General features: G+C 42.1%; 1 protein-coding gene across 11 annotated transcripts in view; it reads left to right on the top strand.

Annotated features, from left to right (window-relative positions):
• Positions 1 to 18444, top strand: part of ADGRL3 (adhesion G protein-coupled receptor L3) — an 864517-nt gene that overhangs the window by 750142 nt on the left and 95931 nt on the right. For all 11 annotated transcript variants that reach the window (XM_019534224.1, XM_019534215.1, XM_019534217.1 and 8 more), the window contains 4 exons: positions 52 to 261; positions 2584 to 2804; positions 16363 to 16429; positions 18213 to 18304. In XM_019534224.1, coding sequence (XP_019389769.1) covers positions 52 to 261; positions 2584 to 2804; positions 16363 to 16429; positions 18213 to 18304 — 590 coding nt within the window. The remainder of the gene's footprint in view (positions 1 to 51; positions 262 to 2583; positions 2805 to 16362; positions 16430 to 18212; positions 18305 to 18444) is intronic.

Genomic DNA, 18444 nt, shown 5'->3' with positions numbered 1-18444 from the left:
GTTTATCTGACACTTGGCCTGTGACTGATTATTTTTGTGTTATGTCCCCAGCACAGTGATGCAGTCCACGACCTTCTCCTGGATGTGATCACGTGGGTTGGCATTCTGCTGTCACTTGTCTGCCTCCTGATCTGCATCTTTACTTTCTGCTTTTTCCGTGGGCTCCAGAGCGACAGGAACACTATTCACAAGAACTTGTGCATCAGCCTCTTTGTGGCAGAGCTACTTTTCCTCATTGGTATCAACCGGACAGATCAGCCAGTAAGAAACTCAACATAAACATCTTTACCCTCCTGTTTTGTCATAGAATGTCTATGGGCATAATCCTGCAGTGAGATATGCATCTCTGCTCTTCTGTGCCTTTGTACATCTCAGCAGGATCAGGGCTCTGGTTCATAATCAGGATGCAATCTTGATTCCAGTGAAGTCAAGGGCAAACCTCACAGCCATGTCAATTAAGCTAGATTTGCACCTTGGATATTTGCGTGAAGTTTGCATGCAAAAAGTGTGTGTAGTTTCATGTTTGTCCTGCACTGTATTTCACTAACAGTAGTAGAGTAATTTTTCAGATTTTTTTTCTGTTATAGGTCCTTCTTTGAGGACATCAGCCAAAGTTCACTGTAATCCTTACACTGGCTTCAGACAGCTCAAGGCTTCTATAACTTTCTGAATAAATTGCCCTTTAAGGGCTGAAATTGTGTGCCCTTTGACCTCAGTCCAGAAGCAAATATTTCTGGATAGTGAATTAATTTGCAACTGGAAGTTTTTTAGGGAAAACTCAACTTGAACAAAACAATAACAAACAAAACGTTGTTTTTCCTAAAACATTTAAGCCCCATTTTGCATTTGCATGTGGTATATACAATTCTTTTGGGGGGGGGGGTGTTTTGCAGTTTGTTTGTTTGTTTTTAAAGAAAAAGCCTTCAGACTCATCAAGGATTGAGTTCTCAGTGAGAAGTAGTGGCTTTGATATACGTAAAGGAATTTGGTTAATGAAGAATAGGGTTCCTACATTTTTAAATGAACAGACTTGGCATGGTCACTGTGTTGCATCCTACTGGATTTCCTCAGGTCATGCACCATGTGGGCCATACAGGATCCCCACCCCCATTGCACACTGCACATGGGTAGTGGGACAGGTGGCTGCAGAGGCCCATGAGCTAAAAGTTAACCCACTCAGTTGCAAGCTGCCTGTGGCCTACAGACCACATACCACAGGTCGCCAATTGGACAACTCTGGGCTAGGGATTGCTTGGAGCATCCTACTCTTGAAGCTATCCACTGGATAACTGAGAGGTAAAAAGTTATGAGGGACCAAGGAAACTGTGGCTTAACTTAATGCTACTCTGGTGTGGAGATGGACTCTGGCTTTTGGTTTTTGCCCTTACCCTGCCTCCGATAGGGCAGAAGCTGTCTCACTGCTGTTTACTAGTGTTAGCCAAAGAATACCAAATGCAAGGTGCAGAAAAGTTACTTGGGACAGGAGAAGATCCCAGAGCCGTTTGCAAACCAGGACTCACTCACAGACAAAGCATTTCAAATTCTAATGCTCTGGTGGTCATGTGGATAATGGAAAGCAGACTTTCACATCACTTTTCCCAAACCATCCATTAAAGTATAAAAAGGCATTGATCTTGCACTTATGAAAAGCTGGAGCAAAATACCCAGTGACCTCAAAGCCTTTGAGGTAGGATTTATCAAAATGTGTAATGAAATAAGGTGTACACCATTCCCATTGAATTTCACTGTCCATAATCTTAAGGCCCCTTGGAAAACTTAGTCCATAAGTCATATGCCTATTCCTCTAGTGAAGGAATTTGCTTTTGCTCATCCTGACTCTATTTAAAGAAAGAAAAGTCATGCATACTCAGTAATTTCAAATTTCTTTTTTAAATTTGGTGATTGTTCTTAGAGGTATCCCAGTCTGGTGCATGTGTGTGTAGAACTACCCCCCATCAAACTTGCATTCATCATTTTCCTCAAGAAGCTATAGCATGTGCTCCATGTTGCAAAGACAAAAGGATTTTCTTTCACCAATGGGAACTCCTTCATAACATCCAGTTATGGCTAACATGTTTTCCTTGTTACAGACACTTTCAACCAGCTCCTTTCTCTCTGGAAACACAACTACTTGTCTTCTGTGTAAAATTTTGGGCATGCTGTGGCAGTGCAGGTATCTGGGCTACATCTAGCATATGACCTGCCAAAATGTTACAGGAATCCTTTGCTAGACCCCTTGAGCATCAAGTCCTCATGGAAGCTGAAGATTGCAAAAACCACTGTGGGGGATGTCTGTTCACTTGTCCTTGCAAACCGAGACCCTGCACTGTATTTTCTCAGGGCTGATTTGATTTCAGATGTCCTTGAAATAAAGGTTGTGCACTGGAATTACTTGTTCTCACATCCCTTTTCCTATTCTGTGGATCCTATTCTGTGGTTTTTATAAATTGGTTTCCACTCAAGATGCACAGAAAGCAGTTCTAAAATGAATGTCATGATTGCAATAAATGTGGTGGGTTTTTTAACTATTGTTTATTTTTGGCTTAGAATCAACCCCTTCCTTTGCTATATTGAATCTCCCAGATTGCCTGTGCTGTGTTTGCTGCCCTCCTGCACTTCTTCTTTCTGGCGGCATTCACCTGGATGTTCTTGGAGGGCGTGCAGCTGTACATCATGCTAGTAGAGGTGTTTGAGAGTGAACATTCACGGAGAAAGTATTTCTACCTGGTCGGCTACGGGATGCCCGCATTGATAGTGGCAGTGTCAGCAGCAGTCGACTACAGGAGCTACGGCACAGATAAAGTGTAAGTTGACAAGGTTGTGATTGAGCCTCATGTGTCTCTAAGGAAGGTCCTGATAATTCCTGAGCACTCTGAGGACACATTATGCTGAGATGCACAAATATTGATTGGTGTTAGCACTGGCCTGGAATTTGGAGCAGTTACACCCTTAGTCTAGAAGCCTTCTCTGACTGTCCCTGCACAGCTGTGTCTTGCCACTAGAGGCCTGGTGAGCAGGGTCAGGACTAGGAGCTGTAGCTGTGAGTTTCCGCTAGAGAGCTGGTGAGGCAGGGTAGGCTTCTTTCCTTGCTCTGTGGGTGGGGGTGTGAGAGGTCCTGCGATACTGGAGGACTTGAACTTGAGTGGCATATCTGTGGGGAACAGGAGCTGGGTAGTGCAGATCAGAAATAATTCTGCCTGGAGTGGTGTAATTTTGAGTTACTTAAAGGGTTTTTAAAACTACTTTAAAGTGTTAATCTGGAGACAATCCAGGGATTAATAGCTCCAAGAGCTACCCAGAATTACTGTGTAACAAGGCCCTGAATGAAACAACTACAGGGCCAGGCTTGTAAATTAAAGACCATTTAAGTAATGCAAATACTCATATTGACTTCAGTGGTCTTTAGGTCAGGCCCAGCACGGCCACCATTTTCCCATTTGATGCATACTCCCTGACTAAATAGCTACAGAGGGTACTGTGAGCCAGAAGGAGCTGTGCAGCAGATCCTATATAGTCACTTCAGAAAAATTCCTGCATCTAGAAGTTCTCTTTGTGCGCACAGGTTGAAAGGACTAACAGGACCACAGGCAAGGTCAGGGCAAGTGAAACACCCTCTGAGCCACCATATAATCCCTGGGGTCATTTTATTTCAGGTCTGATAAAGGGTCTCAGTCAGACATGCTGCAGGACTGTTTGTGTGCCATCATCTCCTGCTTTCATGTTGTGGTCCTTGGCAGGCCACACAGATGCTTAGCTCATCTCAGCTATTCCAGGAAATCCCATAACCAACTGGACTCCCACTGCACAGTGTAATCAAACTTAATTGGAGGACTCAGAAGAGCAAACATTGTATCAGCTCAGAACTTAAAAGCCATTGATCTGGTTGGTCTTTCCCAGTGTCTACAGAGGAAACAAGTTGGAAAAAAGCCTGAGGCAGTTTAACACTTGTTAAACAGGAAATATTTCTAGGGGTGTGTGAAGTGGGCTGTGTTCAATTCTGATTCGGCCCGATTCGGGGAAGAGTGATTCAATTCACTGATTCGGATCACTGTCCTGATTTGATTCAGCTGAATCTGAAGATTTGATTCTGATTCAGAGAATAAGCAATTCGGCCACAGACACAGATTTATATACTTTTTCTACATATCTCGAGGTATCAGGTATGGCTCGTGAATGCTGAGATAGTGGGGCAGATGGAGCATCCCACAGGAGCATGCTGTGGGATGCTCCAGCAGATCTGACTAATTTTAATCTTAATTAAGCAGTTGTCCAGCACATGGATAGGTGTCCTAGGATGTGGAATGAGCAGAGCAAAAGGAAGAAGGTGGGGCATCCATCACAGCATGGGGTGAAGGTAGTGAAGCCAAGTCCTGGAGCATGACATGTTTAGTAGTGGGGCAGTTCCACAGGATCCTAGCCAACTTTTCCCTCTCCTCTTCCCCAGCCATCTTTGGCACAGAGGAGATCAAAGCTCTTGTACAGGAGAAAAAGAGAGGAGAGCAGTACAGTGCAAGTTCCCTGGCGCTGACACGCGCCTCTCTGTGCAGACAAAGAAAATGAGGGAGCCCACGTTGCCATTGTATTTATCACATTGTTGAAAATGAGGGATCCCACGTTGCCGTATGATGTTGCCATTGTATTTTAGGGATACAGAACCTCATTGCATTTAAAGATAATGGAGGGTAAATCAACAAAGCCTGATCGTATGTGGTTATTTTTGCAAGTTCAGCAGATGGAGGTTTCAGTAAAGGTTTCACTGCTCACTATCCAGTCACATAATGAGCAGTGGTCCTTTCTCCAAAGGACTTGCCAGATGAATAGGATAAGACAGACTCAGGATGGAAAACAGGACTGACTTTTATCGCAATTTTGCAGACCAGCAGTAGATGCAAAATGATTTTTTTTGGAGTCTGAGTTCAGTATTATCATCACAAATTTGCCCTTCTTTTGGAAGGTTGTTTTCCCCTTGTTTAAATGAGGAAACGCTGCGTTTTCTAAGAAACGTGTTCCATAAATTAGCAGAGCCTTAAAGCAAAACAAGCAGGGACTGAAGAACACATTAGACTCTCTGCAAGTTGGGAGAGCTCCATCATCTGTAATTATGAATATTTTTAAATGTTTTCATCGTTACTGAAGCTGGTATCAAAGCACAGTTTAGATTACTCTACAACACTGACTAATGACAAACAAAAGGAAATTTCTGTCTTTAATTTTCTTTGGCAGCTTCCTTACAATAACAGTAATAATGCACACTTATTATTATTTTTATTCTTTGCTTCACTTCATTGGGTTTGTATTTTATTAACAATGTAAAGGTAGGCAAAGCAACAAGCCAGTGGAGTTCCACCCCTCCCCATGGAAAATGTTGAGGCCACAGCCACTGTGATGTCTGGTCTTGGGTTAGGTCCATTTGCAGAACATTCCCCTGCAGACAACATGAGCATGTTCACTGCTTATTCTGTACAGGAGCAACTCTGTATTCTAGTGCAGCTGTTTGTGACATTTTTAAATGAGTCTGAAAATGGACTTACATTCTAGCTATGTGCCCTTTCCGTGGGTGGAAGATCAGTTTTGAGGTGCTGTTCTTGTTTGAAATCTTAGTGAAAACCACTTACAATATACACTTCCTAAGGGACATCCTTAGCAGGAAGCATCACATTGCTAGGAGGAAACTGGTCCACACCATTAGGTCCACATGCAGATCAACAAGCCATCGCACAACAAGGACACAATTTGAAGAACAGATGGACTCACTGTTTTGTGTTTCAAAACATTTTCTATGTTGATCTTCATGCCAAATGAAGGAATAAGTGGTTTAGTAGAAATTACGACCGGTCTTGGTGGGCTGCATACATGCCATGCACCGTGTGCTATGTACCCCAGCTGTAAACCCTTTGCAAATGTAGTTTTTTTCCAATGCAAGGGCTTGTGAAATAGATACCCACCTTTATATAAGCATCATCTTTTATGGAACTTTGAGGGGCTACTTGCAGTAGCAAGTGGAATGTCTTCTCAGTAATTGATGTATAAATATGTCTCTGTCCACCTAAGCAAAGTACTTTAGAATGGCAATTAATGCAGGATTGTCAGGAAGCAAGGGGTATCAAATTCAGATTTGGACTGACAGCAGGGCCAGCAGCTGTGGGGGAGGCAGTGGTGGGAGCAGCAGCAAGTCAAACAGTGGCTTCAGCAAGGCAAGTAGCCACTTGCTGTAGTAGAGGGAGTGCAAGCCATGACAGTAGTGATTCAAGCGGGGGGAAGGCCAAGCAGCCACAGGGTGAATGGTGGCAGGCCAATTAGCAGTGGCCCCAAACTGTCACGAGGTGAGTGGGGCTGGGTCACTATAATCCTTTCTTCCCTACCTGCCACAGACAGGGCTATAGGACCCCAGATTCTGGGACAGGCCCAATCCCAAATTGTGGGACACTGCACAGACACAAAACTAAAAGACATTTGTATCCCCCAAGAGTTCACAGATCAAGGTAGCAGCCATACCAACACCTGTTCCACAGGCTAAAGCCAGTTAAGCAGAATGATGAGAAATGCCTGTTCTAACTCTTTCACCAGTCCTGATACAAATGTCACAGTCAGTTAGACACTGTGTACTTACCTTTAGGGCTATTTGGATGAACTGGGCTCTCAGCATCAAGTTGAACAGTAATAAAACAATGCTTTTAAGAATTGCATCCTCCAAAACAGCAAATGATTTATTGAGCAAAATTGCTATTATTGTTATTCCTGGTTGGTAGTGAACATAAAAAATAGAGGATGTAGCAAATTTAAATAAGCAGGGGTAGTTTCTGATCTCAGTTACACTGTTAGAAATCTGAATTAACTGTTTTGTTTTCAGTGGATTTACTACAGATTGACACTGATGAGACTGAGGTAAGAATTTAGCTTGTAAAGTCCAGTAAAACTATCATTCCAGATCTGTGTCAGCTGTCTAAGATCTTGACTAGATTTTGTTCCATCTCTACTGAAACCTTGAAGGTAAAAAATTGGCCATTGTTTTCCATCATTTCTCCGGGTACAACACAAATTTATTACTTGCTTCTCACTTTGATAGCTCACTTAGATAGCAGGCCTTAAAAATGCAGTATATACATGATTTGTAGGGCTGTGCAAAGCTTCAGTAACCAATTCAATTCAGAGGAGATTCGGCGGCCAAATCTCCAAATGTGAATCAAATCGGGAGACTAGTTAAAAGGTCCGAATGGAATCGGAAGCCTCCAAATTAATTCAGAAAAGATTCAGTGACGTTTTGGAGATTTGGTCATAGACTAAACAGGCAGCAGTCTTCACCACACTGGACACAGCTGCCTCCAGCTGGTAAGTCTGTTGTGGTGGGTGGAAAGGGAAGAGAAGGGGCAGAGGGGGGGAAGGAGGGATTGGGGCTGGGGCTGGAACAAACTGCCCAGTTGGGGTGTGGTGGGGGTGCAGGATTTGGGAGGGGGGTAGGATGTGGGCCCAGGAGTGGTGGGAGCAGGGCCTATGCCCTGCTGCTGCTTGCCCCCTTCCACCCAGAACGAGCCGTGCCTGCATCATGCTCCCCCACCTCCACCCTCCCTGGCTGGGCAAGCTATGCCTTGCTGCTGCTTGCCCAGCTGGGGTGGGGGATGCAACGCAGACCTGGCTAGCTCTGGGTAGGAGGGGGCAAGTAGCAGTAGGGCTTAGCCCCTGTTGCCACCGCTGCCACGCCTGTGCCCCCCCACCCCAGCTGGACAAGCGGCGGTAGCACCCACATTCTGTGCCCCTCTGCCATGGCTGGGCAAGCAGTGGGTTATGGCCTGCTGCCACTTGCCCAGCCAGGGTGGGGTGGGGGGTACGGCCTGCTCTGGGCTGAAGTGGGTAAGTGGCACAGGGCTTAGCCCCCACTTCCACCGCTCCCACTCCTGCATCCCCTAGTTCTGCACCCCTCTGGCCTGGCTGGGCAGCTTGTCGCAGCCCTAACCCCAATCCCTCCCTCCCCCATGCCTTTTCCCTCCTCCCCTCCACCCACCGTAATAGACTTACCAGCTGCAGGCAGCTGTGACCAGCATGGTGAGGACTGCTGCCTCTTTAGTCTATGGCCGAATTGCCAAAGTGGCGCCGAATCTTCGAATCTGATTCGGTTGAATCAATTCAGGACAGTGATCCAAATCTCCAAATTGAATCATTGTCCCTCCAAATTGGCCAAATCCAAATCCAAAGTGAATACTTGCCACTTTGAACAGGCCTAATGTTTTGTAAAAACATTTTAGTTGCCATTTTTATTTCTTTCCAAGGCCTTGACAGTTAGACCCTATACTGAGGAAGTCTGTCCTTAGACTTGGGATGTTTTGAAAAACTGACAAAGTCACAATTTTTAAAATCTTCTGTGGCTAACGTTGATTGAAAATTTTCCACCAGTTTTTTTTTGTTTTTTTGATGAAACAATTTTTGTGTTCAGAATCTGCTTTCAAGAGAAAATGTAAACTGAATGCATAAAACCTGAAATGTTTTGTTTTGAATAGGTGGCTGCAGGATCTCATGAGAGTTACAGTTTTGTTGACTAATTTCCCCATTGTTTCCTGTACACAGGAGTCCCCATCTTGACTACCTCTGTCATGATGCACTATGGTAGGGGCTCCTAAGATGCATCTGAGGGTTGTAGTCTGATCCAACCACGCAGCCAAAAGTGAAGCACAAATTATCCAAACTACAGCTCTTGTTGGCTAAGACAGGATTTCATCATTGAAATATTTCTATTTGTAAAAAAATATTTTGATAAGACAAATTTTCAGCAGATAAAACATTTCCATGTAATTATATGATTTTTTTCTAACAAGCTTTACCTATATTATTTTTTCTGTGATATATGAGGCCCATATAGAAAGACTTATGGAGATTCATTTGAGGTGAGCAATATAACTTTGTCACCAAGAAGTAAAGCAACCAATGCATATTCACACCAATAAAATCACTTTCCTTCAACACATTATCACGTATTCTCTTTATTTATTATACATGAGTTGAAAAGATTTTCCAAATAAATATTTACAGATATTTATAAAGCCTAAAGTACTTGTTTATAATCTATAATTCCACAATGCTCAATTTTATCACGTTCTAACAGTGGAAAATAAAAACATACAGTATGTTTTGTATAACGATCGTGTTCCAGCTGGTTGATGGATGATGATGTATTTTTCTGTATAATGTTATTAGAAGGGTAGAACTGATTAGAATTTGTAGTGAACTATACACCAGGCATACATAATTTAATTGTGAGAAGTTGCTTGGTTTGGCCATTATTTGTAAGGCATTCTGTGGAATATATTTTTTGCATGCCTGTTACTGTTCATATTTGTTGTAGTAGAGCTGCTAGCATAGTTTAGAATTTTTTTCTGCCTAGAACTTTGTGACAGTAATCATGCATCTCCCAGTCCTCAGTTTAGAGATCTAATGAAAGGGATATCTTTTTTTTAATCCACTACAAATATAATACACATCCAGGCAATGCAGCCAGCAATGGTCATTTGTCCTTGTTTTATTCCTGTATTTATCATATTGTTTACAGTGACCCATGATCTGATATTCATATCGACATCCTGCAGTGCCTGTTCAATAGTGATACTATCTTAAGTTTAATTACACCAGGGGCTGACATTGATTTTTTTTTTTTTTTTTAGGAGCAGTTCAGACTGGCCAGATTAAGAGACTTGAGGCTAATTACTTTGGTTTATTTTCTGCAACTAGATCAGGGGTAGGCATTGTTTTTGGGCAGAGTGCCAAAAACACCCGCAACCTCAACTCGTAAGATGTTGGTGTGCTGGGGCAGATGGTGTAGGAACCATGAGAGATCTGATCTTTGTTGTGGCAGCACAGACTTGGCCTTTTCCCTGCCGTCTGCCCAGAGGCATGCATACCAAGCAAAATGCCTTTGCATGCCACACTCCGGCACCCGTGCCAGGGGTTGCCTATCTCTGAACTAGATAGTTTCATGATGACTCCCTTAAAAAGCACCCCCCCTTCCCCCCCCTCTTTGGGGCCAAATGAGATGGCTCATCTGACTGAGATGAGCAGGATTCAAACCTTATTGCCTTTCTGCCTGAATGTGGGAAATCTGACAGTTCATGAAATTAACAAAAAATGTCTGCACATCTTGGCTGGCTCCAATTGTCGACTCAGTAGTAAAAGTGAAATAAATGAAACCCTGATGAGGACAGCATGGCCTGGGAATCAGAAATGGCTCTGGGATGTTTACAATAGGTTACAAATAGGCTTGTTGGGTCAGGAACATTTATTACGGGCCAAGCCTCCTTTAACACCGTGAGAAAATTCAAGTTCCTTAAAATAATTGAAAGCAAATGTCATGAACTAATGACCATAACAAATCATCTGCAGGGTCTTAAATGGGCATACCTACAGTTTGCTGCAAAGTAAGTCCCAGGGGTTGCAGTTTTAAGATTCAGCATCACTTGTTCTGTCCTGCCTATTAACCAAATCCATCCTCCTTATGCCCTGTCCTGGGAAGATCCAAAAAAAACCAGAAAAAAATGTAAACTTTTTTTTAAAATTAGTATAAGCAAAGCAGACAGTGGTGGGTGGTATGATACAAATGTCTTGGCTTTTGGTTTGGATGATGGCCTCAAGCCAGTAAAATGTGTAAGCATGTATTCACCCTCAAGCATGTGAGTGGGCCTTTTGGATTCAGCACAACTTTTTACAGGCTTTATGTTAAGCATGAACTGAAATTGTCTTTGTTTGTCTGTTTTTGCTGAACCAGAGCCTGGATTGACTCTTCATTGGCCTTGCCTGTGTAACTCACTTAAGCAACATGTCTAGCCACACTCCAAAGCCACCTATCATCCTGCTGCCCCATCCCTTTACCATCAAAGTTTATTATAGATCTCAGAAAAGAGGAGCAGTGTATTAAATAGCTCAGTAGATTTTATACAGCATATTTATAGATAGCTTCATCCTCCAATGATCAAATTCCTTTCTAAATTATGCCAAAAATATTTGTTTTTGTCTTTGGTATGTACTAAAGCTGGGTGTACATGGTAAGTGACACAACTGTCCTAAAGTAAAATGAATGCCCAGTGTATATACACAGCTATGAACTCCATCATCCAGCAGTCTGCATTTTGTATATCTTAATATTATTGTAAAATACTTCTTCTGCCTATAGGATGTGTCTTGGATGTGACTGTGGACTTATTTTATATTAATATCTTACATTCACTGCTCTCTGGTAGAGAAGTAAGCAATGTGGACACTCAGATGTAGTAAAGCAGAACATCATTCCACCCTTCAGTGACATGTACTGTATACAGAGATCCTGTGGCTGTTGCGTTCCAGAGATGAGGAGGCTGCGTAGCCTTGTGAAGCAAACTACCCAACTCCCATAAAGAGTATGATATGTTAGGGTTCTGCAAATTTTATGCTCCGATGGCAGCTAATGATTGTTTATTGGTTACATTTAATATACACCAGGGATAGTTTAGTATTTGATTTCTCTTCATGCAGAAAATAGAGCTAACTCTTTGTGGCTTTTATTATTTGGAAAAAAAAGCGTTGGCTGAATATAGCTACTTGTCACTGTGGGAGGGAGGAAATTAAAAAGAAAAGAAAAGCAATGCCACATAGCACCTTGATAGCACCAAACTGAATATATGCGTACATCTCTTTGAAGAAAAAGTGCAAGTTTTTGTTGTTGCTTGCAAAATGTACAGTATATACAGCATCCATGGAGTGTCAGATAATCTGATATGCATTGTGCTAGGCACAGAAGCATCTCATTTGTTTAATGGATGCTGGCAGAAAAACTTGCTGTAAAACAAGTTGGTGCTCATACTGCAGCTGTGTACAAGGGTCAGGAGTTGCTCAGCAACTTGAGATTAGAAACTTTTAGAGTTCAGTCTTTGATTGCTTCCTTGTTTCAAGGAGCTCATTTATTCAGCTCATTGTGTTTGTGGTTTTGTTTTTAAGGAAAGAAAAGCTCAATATGGTACTTGTCTGATTAGCAATTTACATCTCTATAACAGAGCTGGCAGCATGCCCACGTTTTGATGTTTTGTTCTTAATTTGCATTTTTAATGAGGTCTGATTTAAATGGGTTCAAAGTTACACCACCTCATGGTGACCACCAAAAAATGGGCTTTTTATCTCCTGATGGATGAGATACAGACCCGTGAGTTCCTTCTTTGTCACTCAGGAGTGGGGCACATAGTTTCATAATAGCCTGCCTACCTTTCTGTTGGAACAGTGAGGGATTGCAACACCGTTTTTCAAGTTTGCAATACAAAACAAGCCTGTTCTCACCTTGATATTATTCGTTCTTGTCTTGTCTATCTGGATTGCAAGCCCTTCATAGCAGAAACCAACTCTTACACTGCATTTGTATGGCACCTTGCACAGAAGGGACCATTTTTTGTCTACGGACCTAATGCAGTCAGTTAAAAAAAAAAGTAAGGTGCTTATTCCTTGGGCAGTCCACAACCCTAGAATTTGCCACAAACTGTGCTCTGGAGCATGATGGCTACATTTTCAAAAGAGCTCAGCACTCAGCATTTCCTGTTGAGGCTCTGAAAGATCTGAACTGCTTGGCTGCTCACAGAAGAATCCAGTTACTTTGTTCTTCCTTTGAGTTCTCAGTAAAGCTTCTCTTCCTTTTTCCTCCATTGTATCCTTCCCTAAAATGTAATGACAGATTAGTCGGACAGACTGGTGAGGACGAACAAACGAAGCTTCTAGCAGAGAAGGAGGACTCCACACACTGAGAGGCTTTTGCGGATCATATAACACTGAAAAGCCCATACTGCTTTTCACTATGTGGAGGCAGAGCTGACAACTAGAGCTAAGGAAATACTGCAAAGTGGTGCTTACAAGCATTTCTGATTCCAGATAACTGGTTAAATCTGCTGTCTTCATGCCTTTTATTGATGATAAGTCAGCTAGGCTGTTGGTAAAGTACCCCAGCATAGAATTTAGCTCTGGGACCACATCAGAATGTTACAGGTGAGGCATGGACACCTTGAATTATGTAGCCAGGGTGCAAGATTTCTATTGCTGCCAGAAATGGGAAGGGAGCAATGCTAGCTTTTAGGAAGAGGGCACAAGTCAGAGACCAGTGATGCAGAATTTGTGCCCAGAGACAGGAACAACTGTGCCCATATGGCTGTCAAGCTAAAACCAAGGGATTGTTGCCGTCCCACTCTTCAGGAGCTCATAGACTTCTGAGCGCTCAAAGAGAAACTATTTGCTTTCTAACTTTAAATGTGCCATGCTCCTCTTGCTCCACAGGGTTTTCAGAGACTGATTTTGCCTGTTGCCAGATTTTTTTTGCAAGTTAAATATTTTTAAGTTCAATTAGTTTTAAACACTTTGTCATGCTAAAAGGGTAATAAAAAGTCTTCTACTTGACTGAAAATAGTGTTATGGCATGGCATATCTGTGATCGGTCTGTGGGCATTCTGTCCATTTCTCAGCGAATTTCAGTTCACAACATATTCTCCTTTTCTCCAAATAATTATCAGCTGATTAAAATTAACGTGCAATTACCATATTTTCACGGAGATGAGACATGCTTCCCCTGAAAATAGAAAATTGAGATGTACCTTTTTTATATATATATGTGTGTGTGTGTGTGCGCGCGTGTGTGTGCATATACACAGATATATAAAGATAAGGTATACTTTATACACCAAGGCTGTGTAACAAAACAGAACTGAACAAAGTATAACAAATCATCAGTTGATTTTTTTGATAAAAATCTATTCTCTCAATTTTATCCTTTTTTTTTAAAAGTCTTTCAATTTTTTTTTTTTCTTTTTGGTGTTAGTGTCTTAACACTAGTGCGTCTCATACCACAGAAAATGTAGTAAGGAAAATGAGCAAATGTCCATATTGCAGCTGGTGTATTGATGCATCTATTCTGACTTTCATGGAGGGGCACTGGCATACCCCAGTTGGCCCGGAACAGTCAAGGTCCCACAGTGGGACATGTTCAGTTGGCCTCTTTCCTTGCAAGCTGCAAACACAACTGAGTGTAGCTGGAGGAGGGCCTGTTCTCACAGTCTTTAGAGCAGAACACACTAAAGCTCTGCAAAGCACTGCTTGACACAATGAGGATTCTGTGTATGTAAGGGCTGAACTTGACCAAGACCTTTATCGTCAGCAACTGCTGCTTGATAATGGACTTCCTTGTCCACACCACGTACTCTCAAATGTACTTTGAGAGAAACTGTTCTCTGAAAAGAAATGATTCGCGAGACGCAAGTTTAGTCTCCAGCTCTTCCATGTGCCTGCTATCACTTTGCCTTTTATAGCTTTGTTTCTCCATCTATCGAATGTGAATAACAATATTTTCTTTTTCCGTGTCATTGGTGTAAACTAAAAGGTGTTCAGGGCAGGCACTTTTTTGCTATGCCCGTGCCATAGCAATGGCGGGGGGGAGGGGGCAAGTGGCGCGTCCATCTCAGGTGCCAAAGTGAAGGGGTTCCAGCAGGTGCCAGGGTAGGGTGCAGGATGCAGCCGTAAGCAGCTCATTTGGTGGGGCACGGGGACAGAGGAAGGGCAACTCCTACTGATGCGTGCACTCCCAGGCAAGCATGGGGGGGCACGTGCACCCTGGATCTGTGTGCAGGGTGAGGGCAGACTGTTGCTGCAGGCTTTGCCCTGGGCACCGAATTTCATTGCTACAGCACTGTACAGCACGTAGCACAACAGAGCTCAGATCTCTTTTGGGTTTCACAGTGCTACAGTCATACATGCCCATAAAAATATATTTAAAAATAGTTGAAAACCACTCATGTTTGTCTGTCACCAACTGTACCTAAAGCAGTTTGAACTTCAGTTAATGCAGAAGAAACATGGGGCTTCATTAAGAAAGCCTTTTGGGTTTACCTTTCAGATTAAAATTCTGATGGATACCTTCAGTGACAATTTAGGTGCTCTTAGCATAGTAATGACTTTTTTAAAATCTGTGTTGCCTTCCTATAAATATCACTATGCTTGCGTGGTATATTTTTAATCAGTTTGTATTTTTATGGTTATTTGTGCATGTTTTTATAAGGAAAAATACTATCCCTGTATAATTTTGCAGTTTGAAATATTAATTTTTATGAATCCTAAAATTATCAGGTATAGAAAGAAGAATTCTTAATTTGGTAGAATTTAAATTCTAGAAGTTAAAGCCTTCCCTGGATCTGCTAACACACTCCTTGGTTCATGTGTATTTCCACTGAAACGAATAAGACTCAGCTCAGACCCCTGGCACAGCAGCATTAGAACTGCTGAACTACACTCTGTCACATCACGATAAATTAACATGTACAAGCTTAGTCACTTCATTTAATTAGGAAATCCATTTAATTTCTAGGATAAAAGTATTTTTACACTTTATTAGTTGCCCTCATGTAAACACAACTTTAATGGGCAACATTGCAAACAGGACAAGATGTTATTATTTTCAGCATCACATGCAACTTCCTTGGGATTTATATTCATCTGTCTAGGAACTAGTCACTTCCATTTTATCTTCCTGTCGCCTCAAATGAACTAGGAATGGAAATGTAATTTCCCAGGGGCCTTAAAAATTTTGGGCGTATTAAATGTGGCTGAAATTAAGTGATTAATAATTTAGTTTTAGGCCATGAATCAGCTTTATGTGATACTGGAGATCATTTGCAACCCTAAAACGTTAGAACAATACAGGCCACAGGTTCTGAAGATTTAAAAAAAAAAAAAAAAAAAACCTGGGAAGGGAAGTTGGCCAAACTGATTAATAATTTAGTTTTAGGCCATGAATCAGCTTTATGTGATACTGGAGATCATTTGCAACCCTAAAACGTTAGAACAATACAGGCCACAGGTTCTGAAGATTTAAAAAAAAAAAAAAAAAAAACCCTGGAAGGTGAGGTTGCCAAATCTGATTAAGCTTCAGTCGTCTGGTACCGGGATTTATTTCAGTTTTGCACCGAGTTTGCTCAGAACATCTTGACAGGAAAATGTCACCTTGCTTGACAGTTGACAGACAGGTTATGTTGCACCATAATTGGAGAGAAAAGAATTGCTTAAAGCTAAGGGAGTTAATGGCTGCTCATAGAGTCCCTCCCTTTTTTATGAGGTTTTCTGTGACAGATGCAAAAGGCCTTAGCTACTAGGCCCCATGCCATTTTTTTTCCTCAGCTTCCTTCCGAGGTAATTATCTTACTCAATCAATAGCACTGTCAGAAATTGGGCACATAATTCAGCATTTAAATGAACAAGCAATGTAATATTTCCTGTCTCCCAGTGGAATGTTTTGCAGCTCACATTCTTCTCTGTCACTCTCTCACTCTTGATATATGTTCTGGGCGCAGTCCTTGAATGCCTTCTGTCCCCTGTGTTTCATTACAGATGTTGGCTCCGACTTGACACCTACTTCATTTGGAGCTTTATAGGACCGGCGACCTTGATAATTATGGTAAGAACTCCAAATTAACTATTCCGTCTCTCAGGTCAAGGAATAAAACTTTCACTGTCTCTTTACTCTTTCTCTTTAATTTACATAGATTAATTTGGGAAAGGCATGCATTTCTTTGACCCCACCTAACACAAGCAATTAGACACTCGTTAGAACACTGCATTCAGAAATACTTGATCAGATCCTATTGAGGGGGAAAAGGCATGCTGCAGAGTGAATTTGTGCTACGGACACTTGCTCAGAAAGGTCACTTGGCAAGCTTTGTTTGATGTTACCACCCGTTTCGAAGCTCTGGTCTCTTATTTTAATACCACTGTACGCTAGTCTCCCATCCCTTTGAATTCCAAAGTTGAAGCATTGCATTGCTTATGCACAAAGGGAAATCTGAAAAGAGGAATAAAGTGATGCATGGAAAAGAATCCCTCTTTCTCCCCCTTCCCTCCCCACTGTAGAAGTTAAAATAAATGTGACTTCACAGTTAATGCATTTGGCCAGCATATCAGATAACATAGCAACAAGGTAAAGAATCATGCTGCAGAGGCAGCTGGAGTTGTTTCGTACTGAAATCGCTACAGTATGGCTCATACTTTGTTTTAAATAGTATAAAAAAGTAGTTCTACTCGTGCAGCAAGCCCAACACACTCATTTTAGCACAGTTATCATAACTAGTTTTCAAGTAATTCCAGAGCCCTTCACCCTTTTGCATCAGGGCAAAGTTAGCACCACCAGTTAAACCTATAGTGACTGCATTGTCATACACAAAAGCAGCCAGATTATGTGCAAGACAGAGGCACATGTGGTTTGAAGAAAGCATATTTCACACTTGTCTTTGCAGAGCCATCTTTGTCTGCGTATTAAGAAATAAAGAAATACAGGGCATCTTCCCACAGTGAAAATGTCTGTGTGATAAAATTACTGTACCTGGCAGCAGCACCTTCAATCATGATGTGCTCCTTCAAGTGGGCTGCTTTCTGAACCAGAAGCAGAGTAATTGTGGCCATGTGACAGAGCCACGTAGCCCAGCACTGTGCTAATTAGCTCACCTTTGGCACCATGCTGACATGGCTTAGGAGGGAGTCCATCCCCAGCAGCATGATGTATTTGAGACTGCCACTGCCAGGCATCATAAGTTTACCTTGTAAGCATGGCCTGTCTCTCACTGGGCCTGGGTCTTCAGGACCTCATTTGCAGTAACTGAGAGCCTCACTAGCAAAAGAGCTATCGAGCCACAATCTGCCCTTTACAGAGCAGGCCAAGATGTTCTTTTCTAATCATTATTGCCGTGCACCTCTAACAATAATGACTTTCCTACACATCTGCCATGTTACCAGGAATTGGGAAAAGTGCACAGTGACACACATTGAGGGCAGCTTTGTTCACTTTAACAGGGCCAGCTGAACAACAAGCCTAGACTGATTTTCTTTTTTTCCATTAGCACACACCCCAAAGACACAGAAGAGCAGTCAAAAGTAACTAGTTTTAATTTTCCCCAACATCATTTGGAACGCTGCTGCTGATGTTGAGACCAGCTCTGTGTTTGTAACAGCCCTGACGCCACTGCTTTATGTGGCTCGGTGGTATTACCATTCCCATGTTCTATGAGCTGGCTTACCTTTATGAAGTAGTAGGCAATCTTCTGCGATTCAGGCTCTATAATACTGTAGCGCAGTGAGAGCTAATTTCCCAGAGCAACTCATCTGTTACAAAGAATTAAGTTACTTTTCTACCTTCAGATTCTGCCGTATCACGCAACCCCCACCCTCCTGTTTTTTTTTACTTGCAGCTTAATGTAATCTTCCTTGGGATTGCTCTCTATAAAATGTTTCATCATACTGCCATACTGAAACCTGAATCCGGCTGTCTTGACAATATCAAGTAAGTGATTTTTTTCCTCTCTCTCTCTTTCTTTCTTTTGTTGTTTTCACCTTGGCTACTCTTAGAACAGTATCTGTTATAACAAACCCCTCTGACAACAATGACAAGGGGCATTGCATTGGCTTAATCAAGAGTAACCC

This window comes from Crocodylus porosus, unplaced genomic scaffold (assembly GCF_001723895.1).
Source record: "Crocodylus porosus isolate Cpor-Errol unplaced genomic scaffold, CroPor_comp1, whole genome shotgun sequence".
Classification (NCBI taxonomy): domain Eukaryota; kingdom Metazoa; phylum Chordata; order Crocodylia; family Crocodylidae; genus Crocodylus; species Crocodylus porosus.
The sequence above is the reverse complement of the archived record's forward strand: the minus strand, read 5'-3'. Positions and strand labels throughout refer to the sequence as shown.